Source organism: Fusarium solani (genome assembly GCF_023522795.1).
Source record: "Fusarium solani strain SB1 chromosome Unknown bctg00000008, whole genome shotgun sequence".
In the NCBI taxonomy this organism is placed as follows: Eukaryota; Fungi; Ascomycota; class Sordariomycetes; order Hypocreales; family Nectriaceae; genus Fusarium; species Fusarium solani.
In genome coordinates, this window is record NW_027072148.1 from 391,050 (window position 1) to 410,261 (window position 19,212).

The 19,212-nt window shown below is 53.4% G+C and overlaps 8 protein-coding genes across 8 annotated transcripts; 4 read left to right on the plus strand and 4 right to left on the minus strand.

The window, feature by feature from the left end:
• Positions 1-330: 330 nt before the first annotated feature.
• On the minus strand, positions 331-1,010 carry MRS44_012151 (uncharacterized protein; the record flags this gene model as incomplete). The annotated part of the gene is made up of 2 exons (XM_046281169.2): positions 331-491; positions 545-1,010. The coding sequence occupies 2 exons, from the start codon at positions 1,008-1,010 to the stop codon at positions 331-333; spliced, it is 627 nt and encodes a 208-aa protein (XP_046133399.2).
• Positions 1,011-1,349: 339 nt separating this feature from the next.
• Positions 1,350-4,094, plus strand: MRS44_012152 (uncharacterized protein; the record flags this gene model as incomplete). The annotated part of the gene is made up of 5 exons (XM_065618703.1): positions 1,350-1,631; positions 2,693-2,820; positions 2,873-3,422; positions 3,488-3,635; positions 3,904-4,094. 5 exons carry the CDS (start codon positions 1,350-1,352, stop codon positions 4,092-4,094), a joined length of 1,299 nt encoding a protein of 432 aa, XP_065474775.1.
• A 572-nt stretch (positions 4,095-4,666) lies between these two features.
• MRS44_012153 (uncharacterized protein) lies at positions 4,667-5,575 on the minus strand (the record flags this gene model as incomplete). Its single annotated transcript, XM_046270911.2, has 1 exon — positions 4,667-5,575. One exon carries the CDS (start codon positions 5,573-5,575, stop codon positions 4,667-4,669), a length of 909 nt encoding a protein of 302 aa, XP_046133396.2.
• Positions 5,576-6,508: 933 nt separating this feature from the next.
• On the plus strand, positions 6,509-7,635 carry MRS44_012154 (uncharacterized protein; the record flags this gene model as incomplete). Its single annotated transcript, XM_046273831.2, has 2 exons — positions 6,509-6,690; positions 6,738-7,635. 2 exons carry the CDS (start codon positions 6,509-6,511, stop codon positions 7,633-7,635), a joined length of 1,080 nt encoding a protein of 359 aa, XP_046133395.2.
• A 207-nt stretch (positions 7,636-7,842) lies between these two features.
• MRS44_012155 (uncharacterized protein) lies at positions 7,843-9,133 on the minus strand (the record flags this gene model as incomplete). Its single annotated transcript, XM_046280064.2, has 3 exons — positions 7,843-8,584; positions 8,622-9,025; positions 9,071-9,133. 3 exons carry the CDS (start codon positions 9,131-9,133, stop codon positions 7,843-7,845), a joined length of 1,209 nt encoding a protein of 402 aa, XP_046133394.2.
• Positions 9,134-9,584: 451 nt separating this feature from the next.
• Positions 9,585-10,007, plus strand: MRS44_012156 (uncharacterized protein; the record flags this gene model as incomplete). The annotated part of the gene is made up of 2 exons (XM_046276224.2): positions 9,585-9,848; positions 9,897-10,007. 2 exons carry the CDS (start codon positions 9,585-9,587, stop codon positions 10,005-10,007), a joined length of 375 nt encoding a protein of 124 aa, XP_046133393.1.
• A 451-nt stretch (positions 10,008-10,458) lies between these two features.
• On the plus strand, positions 10,459-12,023 carry MRS44_012157 (uncharacterized protein; the record flags this gene model as incomplete). Its single annotated transcript, XM_046276223.2, has 3 exons — positions 10,459-10,530; positions 10,589-11,512; positions 11,565-12,023. 3 exons carry the CDS (start codon positions 10,459-10,461, stop codon positions 12,021-12,023), a joined length of 1,455 nt encoding a protein of 484 aa, XP_046133392.2.
• Positions 12,024-12,526: 503 nt separating this feature from the next.
• Positions 12,527-14,259, minus strand: MRS44_012158 (uncharacterized protein; the record flags this gene model as incomplete). Its single annotated transcript, XM_046281168.1, has 4 exons — positions 12,527-12,610; positions 12,657-13,505; positions 13,551-13,826; positions 13,873-14,259. The coding sequence occupies 4 exons, from the start codon at positions 14,257-14,259 to the stop codon at positions 12,527-12,529; spliced, it is 1,596 nt and encodes a 531-aa protein (XP_046133391.1).
• Between the last annotated feature and the right edge of the window lie 4,953 nt (positions 14,260-19,212).

Here is a 19,212-nt window from a genome sequence, read left to right on the forward strand (position 1 = left end):
GTCCTGTCGCGTATTCATAGAAGGATATGTGCGAGGCTGTAGTTCATCGACTCTAGCTATTCTATGGCAAACACGATAAACTCACCTACAGGAGACACTCATAACAAGATCGATCAAGTACCTAGTATAGGCCCTCTACCGATATCCCCAGTACTACCAGAGGTTCCGATCCAGAGTTCCGATCCCAACCTTGATTCTGTTCTCGCTCCCATCATCTCCTATGTCGAGCACCACCTTTTGCTACAAAAACACGAAAGACAATGCATACACCCCCTTAGGCAGGACCACTGAGTGACCTTGGGGGCTGTCGAGATGCTCGTTTCGATTATTTCAACATGTGCGCTTCGAAGGAATCCCAAACATGGAACCAGTACTGCTGATGGACTGGGTGTCCTCAGCGGGAATGGACCCAAACACGGAACGAGTACTGTAAATGGACTCGGTGTCCTTGGCGGGAGTCGAGATTGTGTCTTTATCGGGGCGTTTGGCAACTGTGAACCCCCTGTCAGTGAATCTGAGGGACACATTGGGTAGAGCAACTTACGAAGAGCCTGAAAGAGCGCTTCCTCAAGGTCTGACCAGCTATCAGGGGACTCTTCAGAGCGAGGAGCGACCATAGAAGACCAGTCAACGTTCTTGACATCGACAAACTGAGTGTCGGCCTTTGGAGCCACACTAAACATGACGCCTCCCACAGGAGCCGAAGGATTCATGTCTCGGACTTGACGATACGCCTGGAGAGCAGCATCTTGGCTGTCGACCTTGAAGCAAATGGTGCTCTTCGCCTCAGCAAGCTTGGTGTAGATGTTGTGCTGTCTTCCTCCGCCGCTGCTGTCGCTATGTACGGAGAGGCCAGGAGCCTTGTTGCTGCCGGCGATCTTGACTGTCTGAAGGGCCATGCTGTCGACCATGACCAAGTCGTTTCGGTGTCTATTGCTGCTTTCTCGGCATGCTCTGGGCGGTCCAGAAGGGCCTTGACGCCAGGAGACTTGACGCTGGGATTGCGACATGCTGGGTGATATCAGGGGGTGATTCCACGGGATGGTGAGCAGAAGAAACTTGGAAGAACCAAAGTACGGCAAAAGAGTAAGGCGAGATGATCTAAAATCTAAGGCTCTTGATTTTGGAGGAAGTTTTTCTTGCAACTGGCAAACAGCTGGCAGCCCACATTGAGTCGTGGTGCCTCAGGTAGCCCTACCAACCGAACACTGTCAAACGGAAATGTGCTTGTCTGATTCACAAACACTCAAGCCCTTTCTAATTTTCAACTTTCTTTGACAAAAAGATCAGATCTCTGCAAAGCAAAACAGAACAACCAACCACCTCCTTCCCTCGCCTCCTTACCAGCCATGTCGAGAATACAGCAGCGAAGCAGCCTCTCGAGAGCGCTCGAAACTCTATCGGGCCTCGCTACCCGTATACACTGCGTCGAAGACAAAGAGTTCGATGCGGAGCTTGTCGCTTTCCTGGTCCCACACCTCAATGACGACAACGCTCGCCGCCGCCTGCTCTCTTTCCTCGACCACAACAACGGCATGTGGGCCTGTTTAGCCTCGATATGCGCTGAAGGATACGGTGTCCGCAAGGGGACAGTTGGAGGATGTGACTGTCCCCATCATGGGAACCCTCGGGTGATTGTGTGTGTCGTCGTCGAACACGGCATACGGAAGTTGAGGTTTAAGCGTATCCATATGCCGAGATGATTGTTGTCGGGGCTAGGAACATTAGTGTGGGCTGTTTACGACAGGTATGAGACTCTTTTTTACATTCTATCCAAGTCAACTGACATTTCATAGCCGATCATGGACTAATGCACTGGTTACCATCGATTACAGCCTGGGTGGGCGATACGAAGATCCATGGCTTCGACCTGGGGGAAGCGGCAGAGCTAGGGCAGAGAGTCAGAGAGATGAACCGTGTTGAGGGTAGCACACTTTTCTAAGATTAGAATAGAATGCTTTGGCTCCCATCTTTGGCATTGAGCTTGCAAAAGTGACTGTCGTAAAATGTGGACAACTACTTCTCGCTCTTACTGCAGGTACCATGGCAGCGTCTCCTATTGATCTGGTCTAGCCTTCGTTTTATTTCCCTTTCTTACCGAAACTCATCTACCTATTTATTAAATACCCATATAAAGGCTTCCTGTGCGCCTGTAAAATATGATACGCCGTCCTCGCGCTCTGGAATATCCCAGTGACAAGCCCTTGCGCTAATATCAACTTGAAGGGGAGAACGGTCAACACATGCCCAAAAGCGACTGTTCAGATCTAAACCCCTAGGCTTTAGGTAATTTCTCCCGTAGATGCAGTGGCAGACAGCTAGCATCACAGTGTCGTCTTGTGGGTGGTTGTTGCCTCAGGTAGCCCTAACAGTCGAGCACTGTCAAAGGAGGGTGCTTCTCTGATTCACAACCACTCACATCTTCGACCTTGCAACTTCAACAAAAACCAATCAGCAATAACAATAACACCATCATCAAATCGCAACTCCGGTTGCATCAACCATCTCGTCAGGAGAAGCACCGCCGGCCAACCCGGCACCTAGCCGGCCTAGAGGCATCCCCCCTCACCGAGAGTGGGAGTCATTCGAGGATCGGAAACAAAAGCGGTTTCCCTTGCGCTGAGTAGGCGATAACCCGACCATAGAGGGGAGGCGCGTCTACATAGAAGCCTACCTTGACTGAATGATCCAGGGCTCTGGTGAGGACAAGCAACGCGTCCAGAAGAAAGCCGAGGAGGACGCCGTCAACAAGTTCGCCCAGGAGGGCAAGACCGAGGTGAAGACTACCGTCTTCGAGTGGGCTGTTGACCACAGCTACTGGTACATATGGTATAAGTTTAAGCCTCACCAAAACGACATTCCCTGCTAACAGTACTTGTCTAGTCGATCCCGTCTCTTCGATCATAGACCACTTGCCCCCGTACCCTTGGGGGAGGCCAGAAGAGGATTCCAACGAACCATGCTCCGAGACATTTGCCGAGATTTTGGCCAAGCGCCGCAACAAGGAGCAGGAGAAGCAGCGCCGGCAGCAGCCTCGGGGCTTTAAGCGACAACAATCCGGCTCGGCTGATGAGCCCCAGAGCAGGCAACTCGAGGCCTCAGCTGAGGAACGAGGCACATCATCGCAATCCCTTGATCTGATATCAGACATGCTTGTTCAAATGCCCGTCTGTGATGATGGGGGGTTAGACTCTGACATGGTTGGCTTCTTGCTCCCTCATCTCGCGAATCCCGAGTCCCGCCAACGGCTCCTTCACTTCTTTGAGGAAGCCGACCCGGATTGGCATTACTGTCTGCCATCCATCCTCAATTTGGGACTCAGCAGGAGCGCTCGCGATGGTGGCCGCCGTTGCCGTTGCTCTTACCATAGGAACCCTCAACGCCTTATAAAGGTGAAGATCATCGGTGGTGACGAACAGCGGGTTCGCTCCTTCCAGGTTGCCTATGAACGCCCTTCCTCTTCGCACAATTGGTGAGGCCTATACAGGTTGCCGCCATGCCATATCAGACGCCTAGCATTTCTGGAGCACCTGAAAGGCATCTATCTTGCACTTTCTCGAACCTTGCCTTCACAAGCACCGTGGATGGCGATGAGTTCATTGTTCCTCATTTGCCCAAGGGCATTGGAGTTCAACGTCTGTGACTTGCCTCAGGGCATCAAAGTCCAATGTTTGTTGCTCCGCCTAGGGGCATATGCACTAACGGACACATACGTACATGGAAGCTGATTTGCCTTGCACTAACTGGGAGAAAGGAGGCCCCGAGAAGGGACTCCGCCATGACCAATGAGTCAACCCAGAGCTCGGCGGCTGCTTGATTTACCTTGTTGCCTCATGGTTTACGCCACTTTGCGACAGGTGAACAAAGGCGAGGATTCGTCCCACGACTGACTTACTCTCATAGTTTTAGGACATCATTTTGAACCGAACCTTACGAGCAACCGGTACGGTACTCGCCGACGCATCAACAAGGATCCTCCCTTGGAGCGGTACGAAGAAAGCCATGCCACTACTACCAACGAGCCGGGTGAGCTAAGATGTTACTTCAGGTCATCCGAGAACGCACCGCCGAGGGTGCCCTTCGCTCTGCCATGAACGCTTTCCTGGTGTCGGAGGAAGTATTAGGGCTGTCAGTTGGCCACCGAAACCCCGTGAGGGGCAAACAGCCAGCGACCATTAGACTAATCACGACGGGTATGAAACCCATCTTTCTAATCTCTTCAAGTTAACTAACATGTCACAGTCGGACGTGTGCTGAGGAATCAATTCGCCCTTCCAATGATGAAACTCCTAGGAGCGACCTGAGGAAGACACTAACGAGGCATACTGCGAGGCATTGGCCCAGACTTTGAGCCAGCTCCATAACAAGGAGCGGGAGAAGCAGTGGTACTGCAAGAGCCCCAGAGCAGCATTGCAGGCGACTTGAGGCCCAACCTGAAGAAGGGAACGCGCTTGTGCTCGCCATGGGCCAGATATTGACCCATGATTGACCTGCGTTACCAGTAGACATAACCCTATTGCTGTACTTGATTCCTCGAGGAAGCCATCTTGGACTATTGGTACTGCCTGGCATTCACCTGCCACGAGGGGTTCGGTATGGTACCCATCATTACATTCTATGGAACCAACTAGCAAATCACACTCAAACGAACACTGAGCACAATGAATCAATCCACCTCCCCGATGATGAAACTCCCCGGAATAAGAGTAACAGAATGCTCTCCCGTCTTCTCCCTCGTCCTATTCACCGGCCCAGCACAACTATCCTCCTTCCTCTCCGGCGCTCTTATCTTGGAAGGGCCACACAAGCCGATCGGCGGCGCGGCTGCGAGATTCTTGATGGTCAACTCAGGCCCGGGATCCGGAAAGCTCACATCCTCTGATTCCTCTGTCGTACACCCGTTTCCGATATTCGCTACAAACATGCGTGGTCGGTCGAAGAAGGCGATCTTGTCTGCTCCGCTGTGCAGGGTCGTCACAGAGGCGCAGTTCATGTACATCTCGCGGTTGCCGAGCTTGTTGAACCACGTCCACGCAAAGAGCGCGCGCTCCGTTAACGGAACGTCGGCTGGGACTCGGAAGGGGAGAGTGTTGTTGCCAGATGTGGCAGGGCAGTTACCGATGTAGCTGTGAAGGACATAAAAGGTATTTCCCCCGTCCACAGACAACGAAACCTGGCATGAACCACCTTGAGAAGCCCCGCCGGTGAAGCTCATCCTGTATGACTTGCCGCCCTGCATCTTGATCACAGGTTCTCCCAAGGATGTAGATAACTGAAGATGATATCCCTTGCAGGGGAAGTCGGAGCCATCCTTGCGGAGAGGGTTGGTCATGCTGTAGTCAATGTTGCGGCCAGTGGTGTATGGGTTGAACTCGGATCTTAGAGGAGGAGGGTTGGACATTTGCATGTGGCCAGAGGTGCTGGCCAGCAAGAGGGATAGGCCAGAAGCCAGAGTGGTGATGCGCATGGTGATGGTCTTCCAGACGGTGTTTAGTGCTGGTAAGTTGAGAATTCTCCATGCTATGAAGCCACCCCCATCCTGGAGTAGGTCTTGAAGAGCGCTCTTTATACCCATTCCTAGGACGTCAAGTCATTCAAGCAAGCAGACACTCACAGTGGGTGTGGTTCATCAGTTCATCCGTCACTTGGTACCATGATGGCCGACATTCATCACTGGTTCTGTCGACAGCACACAAACCACAGGAAACATGATCATAATCAATATGAGCAGCAAAAAGGATGCTCAATAGCAAGAGTCATATCCTGAGTCAAGAACAACAAATGGCAAAAAAAAAAAAGCAAAAAAAGAAGGATATTTGGTAGAATCAAACCACCTCTGATGGACGAACAGGGAATCGAACCCTGGACCACTCCCAGATGATTCGGACGAATTATGCTAAGGGAGTATTATACCACTAAACCATTCGCCCGGTTATTGTTGCATGTTCAGCTGCAAATGAGGTATATTCGGGTGGGCAGACTTTGTGGGCTAGGGTTGGGTCTAGATGTCACTCGCGCCAAGGCCAAGGGTCGAAGGTGGGTATGATCATGGGTCAGTATGAGCCAGTATCAGGAAGGCAAAGGTAAGTAATAAGGAACGATTTGCTGGGATAGGCGCAGGAGATTCACTATAAACATCACAGAGATGAAAGAGAGAAGTCATTGTGTTTCAACCTGCCACGAGGCGTTGAGTCAAGGTGTTGGCTTACATAAGGTGAGACCTTGATCATGACAATACCAAAACACGGTATTCATGATCTGACTGATTTAATCAATACCCCTCTTCCCGTGCTATTTAGAGTCAAAGACAGAGTCAAAGATCCTTCAAACAATCCCAAACATCATTGTTTCTCTTGATACCCCCCATCCACAGCCAAGCTCTTCCGATCCCGGGGGTGGACCCAGCCACGCGCTAAGCCCCACGCGCCACAAGCTACCCTTCCCTTCCAACGTAGCTATCTCCCCCCTCCTTCAACACCATCACCAAAACCTCACGAGACAAGACGACATGGCCTCATACATCGAGAACCCCCTCTCGGAGGCGGCTACACAGCCAGCACCAGAGATCCTTGGAGAGGTCAAGAAGCCAAAGAAGAAGAAGGTCCTCCTAATGGGAAAGTCTGGTTCTGGAAAGTCGAGCATGAGGAGCATCATCTTTAGCAACTACATTGCCCGAGACACACGTCGGCTGTGAGTCCCCCTCCTCGTCACGCATAGCCCCCTCTAATGTATGGCAGTGGCGCAACCATCGATATAGACCTCTCCCACGTCAAGTTCCTCGGAAACCTAACCCTCAACCTCTGGGACTGCGGCGGCCAGGAGGCATTCATGGAAAACTACCTCTCGCAGCAGCGCGTCCACGTCTTTTCCAACGTCGGCGTCCTCATCTACGTCTTCGACATTGAATCGCGCGACGTCGACCGCGATTTAGCAACATACGTGTCCATCCTTTCCGCTCTTCTGCAGTATTCGCCCGCCGCAAAGATATACATCCTCATACACAAGATGGACCTCGTCGTCCCGTCGGCTCGAGAGCAAGTCTACGATGAGCGCATTCGTGTCGTTCGGCAGAAAACATTCGAGTACGCAAATTCAGTTGGTATCGCTCCGTCTTCGGTCGAGCTCACGCCATTTGCAACATCCATCTGGGATCAGAGTTTATACAAGGCTTGGGCATCCATCATCCACGATCTCGTGCCGAACCTCGCCGTTATCGAACGCAACCTCGCGAACCTCGGTCTCGCCATCGAAGCCGAAGAACTCCTCCTGTTCGAACGTACTTCCTTCCTCGCTGTATCATCCTGGACATCTCCCGAAGGCCAACGAAACCCCACCGAAGACCGTCTGGAGCGCATGTCCAACATCATGAAGCACTTCAAGCAGAGCATCTCGCGATTCACAGGAACACCCCGAAACGCCGAGCAGTTCATCAGGATGGAGCACAAGGCTGGTCCCAGATTCAGTCTCTTCATCCTCAAGTTCACGACAAACACGTACCTCATGGTTGTGCTTCCACCAGGAGAAGCCCGGTTCAACGCTGCGATGCTCAACTGCCAGATTGCCATTGAGCATTTCAAGTTTCTGGATGGTCCAATCACTCAGGCAGCTTCCAACGTAATCACTGCAGCTGCTTGATGAATCACGAATTATTTGGCGTTGGCGTTTAGATACCACTGTCATGACGGTGAGGGCGTTGGGCTTAGGATTCATGCTAGACTGGGGGTTTTGTCACAAAAAAGCGTAATGCAATTGCCATTCTCTATTGGCCTGTCTAAGTCGTTGCCAGTTGAACTGGAGTAGCCGTAAATCTCAGTCATAACCCCAACGCCATTCCAATTATGCCTAAGCCCACTTGACCACGGCGGTTCCGCCCTTCTTGAATTCGGGCATCTCTCCAAGGACGAGGCTGCGGTCGGTGTGATCCTTGTTGGGAAAGGTTGTAGCCAGCACCCATGATCGAGTTCGAGTTTCGGGTGAAGCTCCCTGGACGAAACCGTAAACGTCGTCAACGGTGTTGGTGGTGTTGAATCGAGCAGGCAGACGAGTGCCATCAGGCATCTGAATGCGAATCATGACAGTTGGTTGAGATTCGTCAATAGTAGGACCAGTGTTGGTAGAGGAAGATGCCGCAGGGGCAGACGCAGGAGCAGGGGTAGTCTCTTCACCAGCACCAGGCACCACAGCTCCCAGTCGTCGTCCAGAGCCGCCAAAAGGCTTGTACTGCTTAGGCTGAGGCTGGTATGGCGTGTCATGCTGATGAAGCTTGACGTCGACGGGTTGGTCGTGCTGGACGTTCATAAGGTGCAGGGGTGCTCGACCAGAGCGAATCATCTGCAGGTCAGCCTGGTTGGCAGGGTCATCGAAGCGACGGAGCTCTCCATCGTCGATGCTGAATCCATCCTGCCAGATGTGGAGGACTCGCTCCTGGGGTTGGGCGTTGGAAGGTCGCGCTGGTCCGAGAGGATCGGGGATGCTTCGGCTTTCGACTCCGTCACCACCAAGAGTCATTCCGGTACCCCGGAAGTGAGAGGGCTGAGATGGGCCGGACTCGTTTTCAGTGTCTGGGCGAGAGGCGTTGCTGCTCCTATTAGTCATGTTCAAGTCAAGGACACTCGACTTACGCTCTGGCCTTGGCGAGAATGTCGCTGATAATCTTTTTGGGACCCCCTTCCTGCTTGGGGTCCTGAACAGCCAGACCCGACTTCTCGCCTCCAGCAAACAAGTTACCACGTCCATCGTCGTCTTCATCATCCATGTCATCGTCATCGTCATCATGATCATGTTGATGCGATCCACCTCCAAGCGATCCCAGTGTCGCGATGCCCTTCTTCTTCTGCTGTGACACAGGCTTGCGTGCCTGGCTGCTGCTGCTGCTGGCGGCCGCTGGAGCTGGCCGACCGTCAAGAGTTCGTGGTCCGGTGTAGTTGTCGGGAACTGGGTCGTTGGCATCGTCTTCGGCGTCACGGAACCAAGCGTTGCTGGCTTCGGCAATGTCCCAGTTGTGAGCTTCAAGATACTGCTTGGCCTGTGAAAGTCAGTTTTGTACTACTCACGGCATCGCTCTGCTGACCTCTTCTGTGCTTCCGCCGGTCAGGCCGACAAAGTCCACGATCTGGCTCTCGTGGTCTGCCATGTTGGTTGAGGCGGGGTATCTGGAGGAAGAGTGTCACGGACAGCGGTCGTTCAACGAATAAATCCCAAACTTCAGGAATTCACTCAGAGACAGCGCAAAGCTAAAAGGACAATGACAAAAGTTGTTTGCAAGATTGCTTGGAAGATGAAGGAAGCAGGCAGCTTGCCGCCTCGTCACCAAGCTCCATGTGGCTAAGCGGGCAAGCTCAATAGCGGCGGTGGCTGTGGTGGCTAATACCCCCCACCTTGACCCCACCGGAACAGTGATCCACCGACCCCGGTCGCCTTACGTAAGGCTGGGGAAGCTGTTGGATCGTCAACACCATCCTCGGCGTTAGCAGTTGCTAGCTTGACAACTCTGCCTGCGATCAGAGAAGCCTGAGTTTTGAAAGTTCTAACGACATCCTCGGTGTCCAACTTCCCGCGACCGCAATACTCATACATCCCCCGCCATGTCCGACGACCCTCACAACCACCTCGCCGAGTCCGGCGTCACGGTACCCTCCGATAGCGAACTATACTCTGCCGGAGATGAACTCTCCTCGCCGCCCTCATCAAATTCGCCCGTTATCCTCTACAAGCCTCCTACAGTATGGTCGCTGGTACGAGGAGCCGCCATCAACCTACTGCTACCATTCATCAACGGCATGATGCTGGGATTTGGAGAGCTGTTTGCGCATGAGGCTGCGTTTAGACTGGGATGGGGAGGCACCAAGGTGAGCTCTACATGCGCTCTGGATTCAGCAGAGTAACTAACAACTCAGGTCTTTCCTCTCTCCCGACGAAGAGCTCACCCCATCGGACCCGGCATCGAGGTTCGAGAAAGGTCATACAGCCCTCGTCCTTCACTGAACGACCTTGCGAGCTTGGAGTGAGGGGATTATCGACGGACCCAAAACAATCACAACTCACGGGCATACCCACATTCTACACGAATGATGGATGAATACATTGGCATTTTGCGTAATTTGATATTACATAGACGGGACGGGGAACATGGAGCGCGGCGATCATGTTGCGGAAACAGGCGGCTCAAGATGTAAATACCACACGGCTCATGTAACGCAGCTTCTCTGAAGACACTGTTATCACGACTACAAAAATGCATTCCCAACTTTCAACTGCGATTCATACACTTTCACTCCAGCCGTCACAAGCTCATGTCGGATGACCACATCCCGAGACCGACGCCGGCGACGGACCACCGGTCCCGACATTTACCCGCCGACCAAACCCCCGGAGCGAAAAACCTCCAAAAAATTCCCCAGCCAAAAGCCGCGCCCGCCAATCCTCAAACTTCAATTTACCCCACGAACACAGCCCACGATGCTTCCCAGTCGAGGAATTGTGCGCTCCCTGCCCTCGGGCGCCTTCCAAAGACGACTACCCAGCCAATCTGTACGATATTTCTATGTTTCTGTGTGTCAATGGCTTGTTATGTGCTAATGAGTGGTAGAGGACGCTTTCTCGAAAATTCGGAGATGCACGGCAATTCGGTACAGCGCTGAGGAATCCTCGCGCTTCTCTTACACCCTCAAGGATCGGAGTCAAGAACGTCGCCGCGCCTGTTGCTCTAGGTGGAATTTCCACGACGAGGGCATTCTCCCTCTGGCCGTTTGGAAAGAAGAAGATCGAAGAGCCAGCCGTTGAGGCCGCGACCGCCGAACCTGTGACCCCCGAGCCCGTCACTCCCTCAGAAACGATAGAGACTACTTCAGCTACCGTCAGTGATGCTGCTGGTATCCCCGCCGAGGCTGTCGCGAACGTGACAACGGCCGAAACTCCCGTCGTCCCCACGGACCTTGACCTCGAGGCTATCGCCAACCTCGCGAGCCCCAACATCCTCAACATGCCCGAAAAACTCGGCTTCCTACACGAGATCGGTCTCGACTATGGCTGGGGTCCTACTTCAGTCATGCAGTGGGCTCTCGAGCACGTCCACGTATACTCTGGTCTCGGCTGGGGCGGTTCCATCATCGCGACAGCCCTCATCCTGCGCGTAATCATGTTCTACCCTCAGGTTCGCAGTCTGCGATTCAACGCCGCCATGCAGCAGATGAAAAAGGATCCTCGAGGTCAAGAAGCCATGGATCTCGTCAAGAAGGGATACCAATCTGGCGACAGGGAGATGCTGCAAAAGGGCCAGTTCCTCAACAAGATGGTTCGAGAGCAGTACGGTGCCCACAACTCGGGCATGCTGTGGTCTTTTATTCAGATCCCCTTCAGTTTCGGCCTGTTCCGAATCATTAGCGGCATGGTTCACATTCCCGTCCCGTCTATGGAGAACGCTGGTTTCCTGTGGTTCACCAACCTCACAGCCTCTGATCCCTATTTCCTCCTCCCTGCTCTGGGCACCAGTCTTCTATTTGGTGCCATGGTTGTAAGTTCTCGCTTTCGTTACTTCTCGTGAATCTTAATGCTGACACCCCCAGGTCAACGGCAAGTACACCCCCGCCTCGCAAAAGGCCATGATGAAGAAGATGATGTGGGTGTTTGGTACCGTCGGCTTCATCGGCACAACCTTCCTCTCCGCTGGTGTCAACCTCATGATGGTTTCAACCGGTTCCGCTACTCTCCTCACTGCCGTCATTCTCAACAACGAGACCGTCCGAGTCGCCCTCGGTCTTCCTATCCTCGAGGTCGAGAAGCCCAAGTACGAGGCCCCTCGCGCCACACAGTCCTCAGGCGTCTCTGGCCTTCGAGAGCGTCTTACCGACAATCTCAACGATATGAAGAAGGGCCTGTCTGATCAGGTCAACAACTATACTGGCCAGTATGCTGGTACTGAGCAGGAGCGGGCAGAGAAGAAGCGTCGGGAGCAAATGCAGAAGCTCGAGGATATGCGACGAAAGCTTGAGCGGGACGAGTTTGAGAAAAAGTACAAGCAGTAAAGTACAATCTCAGACGTGTATGACATGTAAATATAGCCGTGTATGGAAACTGTACAATAAGCATGGGGAGTACATGAGGGATGACAATGGGCTGCATTGAGGGCATCTCCTCTTTGGCGTGGAAAGAGAACTGCGCTTGAAACATAATAGAAAACCTCAAGACTTCAAACATGAGTGACACCTCAAAAGGCTTCAAACGTGAGAAACATCAAGACTCAGCTGCCAAGAAGCGACTACTCAATTAAAAACGCCGCCTCCTTTTAACGTCTTGTACGTCTCGTCTCGATTATAAACTAGGCAGCCTGCCTGGCCCTTTTCCGCCCGCAGCTTGTTTTGCCACTGTAATAAACCCCTGCCTTGTTGGCCTCTCAGGATAATATGGATACTTGGAAATAATGCTGATGCTTCCCATAAGAAAGCCGTTGAAGCTCCACCATCCGCTCCTCTATACCCAGTCCTCACGTTCCATCATTGTTCAGTAATACATTCAAGAAGGGCAAAGCCTAGAATACGGTTCCGTCACTGTCGATCAAGATCGGTGGCTCCTTGGTGTTGGGCCTGTTGATCTCGGCAATCTCACGACCACCCTGAAGTTGTTAGCTTTGTTTGCAGTATACAGTGTCAAGAACTTACCCTCCAGCTACCGGCTTCCAGCAACTGTGCCAGAGTCATTTCGTTTCCACCCAGCTCAGACTTGAGTGCCTTGTTCACTTCCGTGCACAGCATGTCGAGGAAGCCAACCGTGACACCTCTCCACTCAACAATAATATCGTCACTAGGCTCAAACATGGGTGCAACTTCGACACCCTTGGCGCCTGTTCGTCGTACCCAGTCGTTGTAATTCTCCAGACCTCTCTCAAGATCGTCCTTCTTCAGGTTGAGGACACCCATGTCGACAAAGAGACCACCGTTGCGGTACTCGGGGAGACCAGTCAGGAGCTCAGTGCCAGCGAAGTGCATTTTCAGCAGCTGTTGCATGGGCTGCATGAGCGAGTAGGTGAGCCACTGAGTAAGCTTGTGGAAGGGAAGAATAGACTCCCAAGCAGCGGCGTTGGAGCTGTTGGGGAAAGCCGAGACCTTGGCGGAGTTGCCCGGCTGAGGCATAGACTGGCAAGGCCAGGCATCGCCGAGGGAGACACCATTGATGGCAGTTCGGTTCGTAGGCCAAATGGGGGAGAGGCCGGTCATGAGGACGTTCCAAAGAACGGGTAGGGGAACAATAAGCATCGAGGATGCTTGTGTTGAGGGGTGGCCAAGGAGATGGTCTACAATGCTTCCAGGGCGACCGTCGAAGCCAAAGAAGTCGTCCTTGGCAGCCATAGCCTCACCCAAGCGAACAAGAAGATCAGTGCGGCCCTCGACACCAGCAATTTCGTTGCCCGGCCTTGACTGGAGACCAGCAGCCAGCTTCTCAACAGTCAGAGCCTTCAGACCGTCCTTGTCGACCTGGAATTTGTTGTTGGGGTTTCCAGAGAACAGTCCCTAAACAGTCAGCAATGGCGCGCAAAGCCGTGGCAGCTCACTTACAGTCTTGAACATTTCCAAACTGGCCACTGCGATACCCTCTGACCTCCTGTACATACGGCCATTCTCGTTGCTCTTGTAGCTCCATTGGGTGCCAGCACCAGCGTCGAGCAGCACACTAATCAGGAAAAGATCAATCAGACGACGGCATCGCTCTGTGTTGTCGACGTTATCGGGCCAGGTAGACAGAAGCTGGGCAATGCGGTCGCGACCGCCTACGCAAAAGTGCTGGTATCGACCATGGCTGGGAATGCTAGTAAAGGGGGCATCGTAGTCTCGCTGACAGCTATTAGATGCTTTCGCGCAAATCATTTCTCCCACATACCTTGATAATTCCAGTGACAAACGTAACCACATCAGGAAATTTTCCCATGTCAACATCAAAGTGCTTCAGTTCATTCCGCAGCGCCTTGTCTGTGACAATCTTGCTTCGCTCTCTTACGGCGCCGAGACTTCGAAGGTAACCAGCAGGGTCGAGCTGAGGGTCCGGGGGTCGGGGAAGGTCGATCTTGGGAAGCTTAATAGGTGACATTGGGCTCATTGGGGTGCCGGGGGAGGTGCTGGCAGCCGAAGTTCGATTGAGCGGGTTGCGAGAGACTCCAGGAGGAGATCTCAGGCTCGAAGAGTGCGAGTTGACGCTGACATTGGACTTGGACGTGTTGATGGGCTGTTCGCCCTTGGGCGTCTTGTCCTTGCGCGAAAAGAGGCCCATTTTGGCGGACGTTGATCGAATCGTTACAATTTCAAGTGTAGAATCGAATCTGGCGTCTCGGTTTTTGGTCTGGGCTGATAAGACGAGACGAAGGTCTTCAGGAGGTGGGGCGTCTAGACAAGACTGGAGGGGAAAGGTCCGTGAGCGACGGGAACGGGGCGAGCGAGGGACGAGCGTCGTGCGTCGAGGTCAGGACGAACGAGGCAGCGATTCGACGAGCTGTCTGCGCGGGATGCGCGGGCGTTATCCTCGTGCCGGCGACTGCAAGGGAGGATTGGGTCTGCTGTTGAGTGTCTGTCAGTCTCGCCTCAAGCAAAGGCAGAATCAACAGACAGGACAATAAAGAAGGAAGGGGATGGGGGTCAAAAGACGGGGCGCGGCGCTTTTGAGGGACCCAGGACGGACCACACCCAAGGAACAAGCAACTGAGGTGAACTGACTGACTAGGGCCCAGGCCTGGGGACTTGGGGATTTCGGAGCAGATGAGCAGAGCGTGAGGTGTATCCACCCCGTCCAGAGTCGCGACGTCGACAGGTCGAGGACGAGCGAAAAGAGGCGTCAGGGGGGGACCCTCGACTCCTCTGCGGGGGTTCGGGGGTTGAAGCTAGGCCCAGCAGCGGTCCAGGCGAAGGGCTACGAGACTTGGGAGGCGCCCGAGCGTCGTTTAGGGCCCCTGAAGGCGTGAAAGGCGCGTGGTCCGTCGACGATCACGCCCAGGGAGCAGGGATTCGCAGGGGTGCTGGGATGGCTGACGGGCTGCTGGCCGCTGCTGGCCGCTACAGGGCACGCTAGGTCCCTGCGGCTGGTTGCTGCTGGAGCGAGAAGCTCTGTGCGTGCGTCGTGCTCGACTCGACGGTTGCTGAGCTTGTCCAGTGGTGCTGAAGGATGGGGCTCGCGAGTCAAAGGGGCGTTGCTGGCGTGCTGCAGTTTCTTGGCCTTCCGCTTCTGTTTTTATTCCGTGCTTTTGACGGGTGGTCCTGAGCCGCACAGTTGGACAGGGTTTCCAAGCTGTTGGTTGGTCTGTTGGACGGGAGCTCGTGGTACGCGAGCGGTACGGAGTACGTATTGCAGGGACTGTACTCCGTAGTTATGAAGCTTGTTATGAATGATTGAGTATCCATGTGAGGCTGGCGTCAACTGGCAAGACCAAGAGACCAGTGAAGCAATTTGTCGACAGCCTTGTTCAGCAAGCGACCGACTATTGGAGATGGTCTCGTCGCGTGGAGAGGGAAATGAAGCGGCGAGTCATGAATGCTCATGACAAGCTGCTAAGCTCATGGTACATTGCACAAAGCAGCATAGACCGAGGCGCCTGGGTTATTAGCGGGGGACGGACCAGCCAAGCAGCAGATGCTAACACGGCCGAGAGAGGACCCCAATGGAAAGACAAGCGAGAGTCAACTGCAACGCTATTCGTAGACTGCCGCTGCGGTGCCGCGTAGGGATCGGCGAGAAGCGAGACGAAGAAGCAAAGACGCGGCAAGAAAGGAAAAGAGAACGAGACAATTCTTCAAAGTCCACTCTCGCGCATTTCGGTCAGACGAGGTTAAACTCCACAATGGATATCGTACGGCGAAAAGAATCGTCGGTCACTGGGGGCAAGCGAGAAGAGAGCAATTCAACCAAGCGACCCTTGAAAGCCCGGCTTGGGGGGGCTTGGGGGCCTGAATGGAGACGGACGGGTCCCCAGCCGTTCAAGGGGAGACGGAATCAATGGCGAAAAAGGAAGGAAAAATGGGCAGCAAAAGAAATAATTAGGTGCTCCGTTGACCAAGCGGAAAGGGAAAAAGGCGTAAAACAAAAAGACTGTGAAAAAGGAAAAAAGGATGAAGAAAAAGCAATGAAGCCGAAATCTAGACAATGTGTAAGTGAGGGCATGAGCCGATTCTGGGATGGAAAGAGCGGCGCAGAAGGAAGGAGCCGCCCGAAGCAGAAATTCTCATCCGCCCAAACCGGAAAGAGCGGACAATACGGTATTTCACATCATCTAGCAATTTGACAATGTGACAGTTAAAGTGAAACGACACGTCAATTGTTTGCTTGGCCATTTTCTGCCAACAATCAACACCTTTCTTTGCTTCTTCCCTTCTCGCCGGTCCCAGCCAAGGGGCCCACTTCAATCTCGAGATGCATGGGATGGAGACGGAATCGCACGTGGCAGTCAGACAGTACCGGCCGGAAGTGAAGACAGGATGGGATTTACTGAGCAATGGCCCGTGACTATGGTCCTATGTACCACCGAGTACGTGACTTGAGTCAGTATCTTGAGTTGTGCTCACTGTGCTCACGGATATCCATCTCTCCGTATGCAACACAATTCAACCGACCCTTGTCAGCCTTGGGCCAAACTCTTGTCAGCCCGACTGCTACGGTACTTGTACTGTCTGCACGATGCTATGCAAGCCGTCCAGGCACCGTCACACTTGTCACATAATCCCCCTGGCATCTCGCATGGCCCTGATCCGGGGGTTAGATCCGAGCTTCAGAGGGTCTACGAGATTACTCCGTCTCTGTGTACAGCACTCTTGTGCAGCCTGATCGACTCGTCGTCGATCTACCTTTACCTAGGGTCCTCTTCTTTGCATAGCCTTGTCCCGTCGCTGATCAACTTGGCACCCGACCCGCCAGGTCGACCGCCGGAGCGACAATCGCGGGTCTACCGTCGCTTCTTGTAAATAGCTTACGGTCGGCCTGCCTGATATGATTCCTGTCCAAGAAGGCGCTAACTAGTGAAATAACCTAGTTGCCCAGCAGAATCATCCGGGACTAAACAAGTCAGGGGTAAAATGTCTCTGCCCCTTCGTCCTTGACCAACGGCTTGCTTGCTGTTCCATCAGGCTTCCGCTGAATCTGGCCCGTCCTCACATAATAGCGCCTCTGCTAAGAGTCTGTGCTGGGAGCCGTCTTTCAATGTTGTGCATCGTCCATCATCCACCCGCCATCCGCGCCTCACCCGCACGCACGAGCATTGGTGTCTACAGCATAGTTTGGAGTAGACTAAATTAATTGGACAGGTTCATGTACGAGAAGAATAGACAGCAGACACCCACACGATACACGTAAACACACACGAGAGCATACATAGTCGAGAACATACATAAACATACCCTCTTGAGCACATGAGACATCTATACACAGCATGTACAATACATTACTATCCCGACATCCATCGTCGATCCGTCATCACACTCTACCACGTACCCACCACTCGCTACCACTCACGCCAAACAGAAGCAAAAGAACCTTCCTTCGCTGACAATGGAACAAAACGCTTGGGACCGCGGCTGGCTTCAACCCTTGAGAGCATCGGCCCGGATCGTCTTCCCCCGGCGGACCCAGGCCGTTTTGGGGCCTCACCGGGTCCCCAGCGAGCATCCCCATCCCAGCACGGTTCCTTTCAAGCGGAGCCTCTAGGGGATGTCGTAGAGAAGCAAAAGAGATTAGGGGAGGAATTGAGGTCTTGATCGGACTGTGGGATGCCCGACTGCCCGAAAGATGACATGCTGATATTCTCCATTGTCCGCCAAGCCCCCGTCTTGGCGTTGGTGATTTAGAACCGCTCATCAATCTTGCATCGAGTCGGGCGCCATTGCGATCATCACGGTGAGCTAGCTTGCATCATCAAGGTGAAAAGCCTCAAAAGTCGAGATGAATCTAGGTTGCTTTCATAGGTTGCATTCCCAAAAGCCCAATAAATTGTCTCTCCCACCAACGTTCCCATGTCTTTTCATGCCCCTGTCACCGGCTCATCACCCGCCATACCCGCCGTCCCTCTCATTACAATAACCACCAGCTCTGCCTTTTGACTGACAAACTCCCGTTCTGCCCAACAGTCCCATGTGGTGGCGTCGGCCTTCCTCCCGTTAGGTTTCGCTAGGCCTGCCCTGGGCACGACCGCCGAGTCCACGCCGTCCCCCGGACTGTGGTCGACCTTGTCTTGCATGACTCTTGCACCTTTGGGCTCTGGGGCTCCATCTTGTCCCCATGGATGGAAGGCAGATCCAAAGGGCTGCCAAGACTGGCCGAAGGGGATTTGATCAAGAAAGCTTGAAGCATGATCTGACGCAGAAAAGCCAAGTTGACAGAAAACCACAACCAGCCAAGCGAGTCAATTCAGGGTCTCAAGGCAACAGTGATCCCCCTGCTTGACTACCACGTTTTTCCACGTTTCGGGGCCTTGTGTGCCACTGGCACGCATGCGTAGCCTGCCATCAGACAATCCTTGCTGCCATGACCTGCCACAGCCCATTCGCTATCTGTGCGCATGTATCCCTAGAGACGTCCCTCGCCTATTTACCGGACGCCTTTTAACATGATGCCATACCGAGGTTGCACTGGGCTCTACGACTCAGCCTCTGGCATCATGGACCTTGCTCAAAACACTCAACCCAAAAGCCACATGCCAGCCTTCCCCTCTGGGCTTCTAAAGGAACTGATTCAGGGCATGGCTTTCTCCGGCCGTTTCAGCCATGGCCAGAAACAGACTTGCCCCCCGATGACCCGTCCAGTTCCATGTCATCTTCGTTACATCGTAGAACATTTTGACCGCAGAGCCGGTAACCTAGCCCATTCTCGTCGATTAGACTTCCTCGCTTGGTTTCAGAACACGAACTGCCACTTCTTGAAGGGGGGGTTTCTAGAAGCAGTGCAGCTAGCTGTGGCTTTTGGGCTGACGCAGATCGCTTGCAGCTTGTAGCCTCTCGACTATTTCTTGAAATGATTCGTCTGTTGGTGTTTGGCTTGAACGTTTCCGGGCGAGGCTGGCTGAAACAACGAGCACGCGCATTAGACTACGGCTAGATCGCCTGTCTAGCTTGACGGTACTCAATTGTCGGTGTAATTGAGCAGGTCTGATGGCGTCACTCATGTCTCGGTGTGAAGGAAAGGTGAGCCTATGATAATTAGACTTGACGACAACCGGGTACTCGGGTGGCATGAGACAAGTCCCCGGCC